This window comes from Lepidochelys kempii, chromosome 9 (genome assembly GCF_965140285.1).
Source record: "Lepidochelys kempii isolate rLepKem1 chromosome 9, rLepKem1.hap1, whole genome shotgun sequence".
In the NCBI taxonomy this organism is placed as follows: Eukaryota; Metazoa; Chordata; order Testudines; family Cheloniidae; genus Lepidochelys; species Lepidochelys kempii.
Genome location: NC_136388.1, coordinates 94768416 through 94775020, shown reverse-complemented (window position 1 = coordinate 94775020; position 6605 = coordinate 94768416). Strand labels below are relative to the sequence as shown.

At 47.2% G+C, this 6605-nt stretch overlaps 1 protein-coding gene across 1 annotated transcript; it reads right to left on the bottom strand.

The window, feature by feature from the left end:
- Positions 1 to 210: 210 nt before the first annotated feature.
- Positions 211 to 5903, bottom strand: SLITRK4 (SLIT and NTRK like family member 4). Its single transcript, XM_073358404.1, has 2 exons — positions 5857 to 5903; positions 211 to 3813 (listed from the first exon to the last, which is right to left on the bottom strand). The coding sequence occupies exons 1-2, from the start codon at positions 5873 to 5875 to the stop codon at positions 1250 to 1252; spliced, it is 2583 nt and encodes an 860-aa protein (XP_073214505.1). The 5' UTR covers positions 5876 to 5903; the 3' UTR covers positions 211 to 1249.
- Positions 5904 to 6605: the final 702 nt, after the last annotated feature.

The window sequence follows — 6605 nt, the reverse complement described above, 5'->3', positions numbered from 1 at the left end:
ACCCTGAAAAGCAAGACAACCGATGGCAAATAACTGCCTGAGACACAATACTAAAAAACTAATGAATCTATTTTAAAATGCACCATTGGGAACAAATCTGAAATAAGATAATAATATACTAATTTCACAAGAATAGTACAGAACATTTTTTTATTATTATTATTATTATTATTATTATTATACCTGATCACGGATAATTCTATACAATTTGTCACCGGTTTTTGTTTGGTATATTGTTCTGTTTTTAATTTATACTGAATGATTAATGCATTGTGATCAGGAAAACAAGTCAGGCATATTAAATACATATTACGGAGTACATATTTTCCTATTTAGTATACAAAGTATTTCATAAATATGAATTATCTTACAAAAATAATTTCTGCTACGCTCACACAGTAAGCACTTTGAAAAGTTTGGTCAACCTTTTGGGGTTGTAGGAGTTTCAGATAACTGAGAAGGAACTCTAGTCTTAATTGGATTTGAGTCTTACATAAGATTCTGCATTAAAATCAAGTATTTTCTTCATATCACTACAAATGCTGCAGAAGTCAGGTTGCACTTTTTTTCTTTTCTTTTTTTTTTTTTTAAATTTTATGTATAGACAGGTATACTTCAAGGGTCAAATTTATTTTATAGGTATGTTATGCATGGTATATTTTAAACAAATATTTGCACAATTTAACATTATAAATCCAGTGGTTTCAAGATGCAGGCCATAAATGTAACCGATTTACACATACTATTGAATGTTCTCTCTTTGCATGCTTTTTACTTTTCAGATAATCTTTAAACAGTGCCGTTACAACACCACAAATCAAAGGATTACTCCAGTTCCACCAACTTAATCCACGTGCAAGATGAAGGACCCAGCTGAGGTACAAACACTGGTACCAGTTTTCTTGTGTTTGCTCTTACAAATCACAAGGAGACAAAGGTTTTGCATCTAAGGTACAAAACATATATGCCTTTTGAGGTTAAATTCAGTGTAATATGTGTCTAAAGCATCCCTTTGGCAATAGAGTTTGCAGTATCCCTACAGGATTCCAGAGGGTATCAGCTTTATGTAGTAAAATCTATTATGGAAATCTCCTCTACTTGAGAAATCATATGCAGCTACAGACAGATACCCTTGGATATACCTGCCTCTATGCCTACCAATATAATATAGTATTCGGAAGTTAAAAGTCAACAAAAGGCACTTTCATCATTAAATAAATGTCCTCTGTAAGAAATAAGATTGCATGACCTATATTTTATTCAAAGCTGTTTGTTCTTCAAGGACTTGTAGGTAGTCAGGTGAACCTTGAAGTTTAGCTTTCAGTTCAAAATATTCACTCTTTCTTTGCTCTACCACAATTTTACTATGATTACCACCTATTAATGACTTCTTGATTTTTTTGTCTTGTTGTTTCTCTGGATAACGTATTTCAAAGCCACTGACCCCTATGCTGTTGTATTCTTTTTTACTTTCAAGAAAATTCTGAATAAATACATTGGAATCCCTCCCAGGAAACAACTCATCCAGTTCATCAATTGTGCTAAGTCTTTTTCTGGTATCCACATGCAATAAATCCTTTTCCTTGTCGGTAATATTTCTCAGAATGACTTTTTGCCCTTGTGGATCCGCAAATGTGAAGCCTGTTTCGGATTCTTTTAAGCCACAAGTGTGGCTTTTGCTCATCTGCTCAATGGTTTGAGGAATGAAGGCCTCTGCGCCTAGTCCATCCTTTTTGTTTGATTTGTGGTCGTGCTTTCTTAGCTGCAGTTGCATGGAACTGCACTCTTGGTTCCCAATTCCTTCGTGCTTTACTGATGGTTTCTTGTTGCGCCGAAGCACAAAGACAAGAAGGCAAAAAGCAACAAACACTGTTAAAATAAGCACAACGAGTATGCTTAAAATTAGAATGGACAACGGAACTGGGCCACCAGGAGGACTTCGAATTGGACCCAACGGTGTAGTAAAAGAGACAGCAGGCACAGGACTAGTGAACAGAGCAGATGGCTTGTTTAAAAGTTTAGGACATAAGATCTCATTTTTGAGAGACTTCAGTTCAATGTTAGCAAACTGAACAGGTGTTTCACATTTTAATTCCTTCACCACGATACCTTCATTTAGTTTTTCCAGCCATAGTTTCAAAGCAACTAGATCGCACGTGCAGTCCCACGGGTTACCTTCCAAATCAATTTGTGTAAGAGATTTTAGCTGATCAAGAACGCCACTTACAGGTAAATACATGAAATGATTGTTCCTCAGATTCAGTCTAGCCAGTGGAGCACCAGCAAAAACATAAGCTGGCAGACTCCTAAGAAGATTGTTGTTCAAGTAGAGCAACTGCAAATTTGGCATTAAGTCAAATGTGCCTGCTAAAATTTCCTTGATAACGTTGTATTCCAGATACAGATATTGCAAATTGTGGAGGCCAGCAAACATTTCTGGACTCAGCCGCTCGATCTGATTGCCATTAAGATACAACCTCCGTAAATTTGTAAGGTTGCGGAACACCGCCCCTTTGATTGCTGCAATCTGATTACTGCCTAAATGTAGTAAATCCAGCCCTTCAAAGTCAATGAAATCTGAGGTGTCCACATCCTTAATATAATTGCCATTTACATGCAGTTTCTTGGCATTGAAAGGTTTTGGTACGAGTTCGGCCAATGATTCTATATTTCTTTCTTGGCAGTTTACACTTAATCCCAAATCAGAAGGATGAGTTTTGCAGACACATGGGCTTGGGCAAGGAGTTAGAGGGGGTACCCTGGTCTGGTAAGACACAATTTGACTGAGATTGCGATTAGAGAGCGCTTTTCCTGCTACTATCCCCGAGATCTTGGAAGGATTTGTAGTTTTTGGAGGCTTGGTGACTAATCTGTGCATTGACGTTTGCGTAGTGTGGCCATTAGGTGTGCTGTAACCAGGCTCCAACTGGGATGGAGGCAGAATGCGCACATCAAAATCACTCCCTGTCCCCATGGAGCATAATTCTTGTTTATTGGTTTCCTTTAAAAGCCTTCCATACAAGTCGCTAGGCGTTTCACAGATAGCTTCTCCAATGTAAATGTTATAGGGCATATTCTCCAGCCAGGCTTTCAAAGGCAACAAATCACAGGTACAATTCCAAGGGTTATCTTCCAGCTGCAGTTCGACAACTCGACCAATGTGTTCCAGAACTCCAATGTAGGGAAGCTTCTGAATTCGATTCCCTCGTATATCCAGATGGGTTAGAGAAGCGAATCGAAAAATATTATCGGGCAGGAATGAAATCAGATTGTCATTAAGGATGAGGACTTTCAGCTTGTGAAGCTTATTGAAGGCTCCCCGTTCAATATACTTGATTAAATTGTAGTCAGCTTGGAGATACTCCAAGTTCTCTATGCCAAGGAAAGTGTCAGCTCGGAGAATCTTTAATTCATTGTTGTTCAAGTGCAACTGTTTTAATGCACTGAGCCCGAGGAATGCTCCTCCCTCAATGTTCTGCAATTTATTGTTACCCAGTTGCAGGGACACTGCATGTGTAAAGTTAAGAAATGTGTTTGGATATAGAACGATCAGTAGGTTGTTTTGAAAATTAAGGTGGTAAAAATTAGACCAAGGTGGTTTGAGCTGATTTGGTTGGTAGACTGCAACCTTCTCGCAATTGACATACAGCACATTCTCAACTGACACACACGAGCAAACATTGCAAATTTCCACCGAGATGTCAGGACCTGCATTTGTAGAAGAAACTGGAGTTGACAAAACCAGAACGAGCCACAGCAACATCTTCGTGTGATCAGCAAGCCACCTTATGCTCCTGAATAAAGATACAGAATCTAAAGAAGAAAGACAGGGACAAAAAAGAAAAGAAAATATTTTTCAGTTGTCCTTGTTCCAAAAAGTCATTTGGGTTAATATTGTACTTTACTGAGCTACTGTACCTGGCTAGTATTACAGATAAAGTATAAACAGCAAATGTAAAGTAAAATGAAAGGTGTTTTTTTTTTTCAACAACCCCACAAAATAATTTCAGATATAGAATGTGAACCTGTAGACACACACACAAATATATGTGGGCCTATAACATATCTCCTGTACATGACAAACCTGCATAACTAACAAAGTAAAATAAGCAAAGCAGGCTTAATATTTTACTCATATGAACTATCTCCAATTCTGTTACTGTACAGACATCGCCAGAGATGGAAAGGATGTTACACACATGTGGGTTGAGATAAGGCAATAGATAAAATAAAGATGTGAGGGGAAAGCGCAGTGCCGCTATACAATGGTATCTACATATCTAACTATCACTCTACAGAGAGCGAACGAACAAACACAGAAACATCCCGACTGTGCTTATTAAATGTATTGTAAGTAACATACGCTCAGGCGGGCGTAGAGAGACAATGCACTATCCATGAATCAGGATGACCAGCTCTAGGCTAATGATAGAGGAATGTGTCAGGACCATCTACAGACTTGCAGCCCCAGTCCCCAAACCAATACCCTGATTGGCAGAGCAAGACAAAGTCGCAATCCGCCAGCGTGACATCACCAAAACCTTACAGCAACTTTGATGGAAGAAACTGAGCCCACGTGCCCTGGTCCCTGACATGAAGGTGGCTTGCAAGAGCCCCTCTCCTGTAGCCAGGTCATCTTTAGCTGCCATTTTCCACTCCGAGAGCTGGAGCCGCTGTCTTTTCTCGGGGGTTAGGGGCTGGTGGGGATTTTGTAAAGCAGCCCCAGCCGAGTCCCCTCGGCCGGGAGGAAGCGAGCTGGAAGGGCTGGGAGCCACTGAATGGAAAGGGGAAGCAGGAGCCAGCCGCGAGAAGCGAGCGAGGAGGGGATCGCGCTGGAAGGGAAGGCAGCGGAGGGCCAAGGGGGGGGGGGGCAGAAAGGAGGGACAGAAGGACACGAGGGAGGCGGGTGCAGGACAGAGGGAGCGGGGGAAAGGTAGGAAGCAAGAGGGAGGTGGAAAGAAGGGGGAAGTTGGAGGGGGCAGGGAATTTTGAGGGCGCTGGGCCAGGGGGAAGGGAGGGGGGAAAGGGGAGCTGGGGGTGGGGATCCAGCGGGCAGAGCCGACCCCCATGTGCTGTCGCTTTCCGGAGTCTTCCCACGGCCGCTCCCCACCCCGCAGCCGGCTGTGGCGGCTCCCTGCCCGCGGCTCGTCTGCAGCGCCCGGTGCATGCGGGTCTCCGGCCCCGGCCACACTGGTACCCCGGGCTCCCCCCAGCAGCGAGCCCCGGGCGGTACCTCCGCCGGGGGTGGAGGGTGCGGGACGATGGGGGGGGGGGGGCGATTCCGCAATGTTTTGCCGCAACACGGTGGCCGCAATCGAGCGGCTCGGCCGGTGCCGGCTCCAGCGCTCGGTCGTGGGCGCCCTGTCCCCGTGTGGGGCTGCAGGCTGGGGAGGGGGGCGGGGAGCGGAGCCCCCTCCCCTCCCCGCCGAGCCAGCCCCCTTTTGCAACAATGCACAACCCCCCACGCCCCCCACCCCCACCCCGGCGGCACCTTTGCAAAGCCCCCTTCCCCCCGCGGCCCATGGCTCGCCCCCATCCCAGCCCCACAGCCCCGAGGGGAAGCCGGCGGAAAAGCGGGGCGGCGAGCGAGCGCCGGGGAACTTGGTGCCATTGACCCCGGGCAGCCGGCGCCGGCTTGCAGGGAGAGGCGACCGGGCCGGGGATCAGGCTGCCGGAGGGAGCCCTCAGCCGCCTCCCGCAGTGGGAAGCCTCCGCAATAAATCCGATAAAAGCCGCACACCGGGAAACAAACGAACACACACACACACACACACGCGTCCCTGCCGGCCCCGGGAGCGAGGTGCTGTCCGGCGCCGGATCTCCCAGCCCGGGCGGAGCGGCACCTTCCTGCCTTACCTTTGCCACCCGGCTCCATCTCCGGCCGCGCCGCTCTCTGCTCTGCAGTTTCTGCGAGTGTCTCTACGTGATCTGGACTTCTGCTGCTCCGCGCGCGCACACACACACGGGGGGGGGGGGGGGGGAGACACACACACACGGGGGGGGGGGAGACACACACACGGGGGGGGGGAGACACACACACACGAGCAACACAGCGAGAGACACACACAGCGAGGTGACTCCCCCCCCAACACACACACACACACACACAGGGGGGAGACACACACACACACACACGGGGGACACACACACACACACGGGGGGGGGGAGACACACACACGAGCAACACAGCGAGAGACACACACAGCGAGGTGACTCCCCCCCTCCCCCAACATACACACACACACGGGGGGGAGACACACACACACACACAGGGGGGAGACACACACACACACACAGGGGGGGAGACACACACACGGGGGACACACACACACAGGGGGACACACACACACGGGGGGAGACACACACACACACACGGGGGAGAGACACACACACACACACACACGAGCAACACAGCGAGAGACACACACAGCGAGGTGACTCCCCCCCTCCCCCAACACACACACACACACACACAGGGGGGAGACACACACACACACAGCGGTTATTACCCCTGTAGACCCAGAGCAACGGAAATACACTCAGTGACACAGACTAGCCCTACACACACACACACACACACACACGGAGTGGCACGCGCACACCCA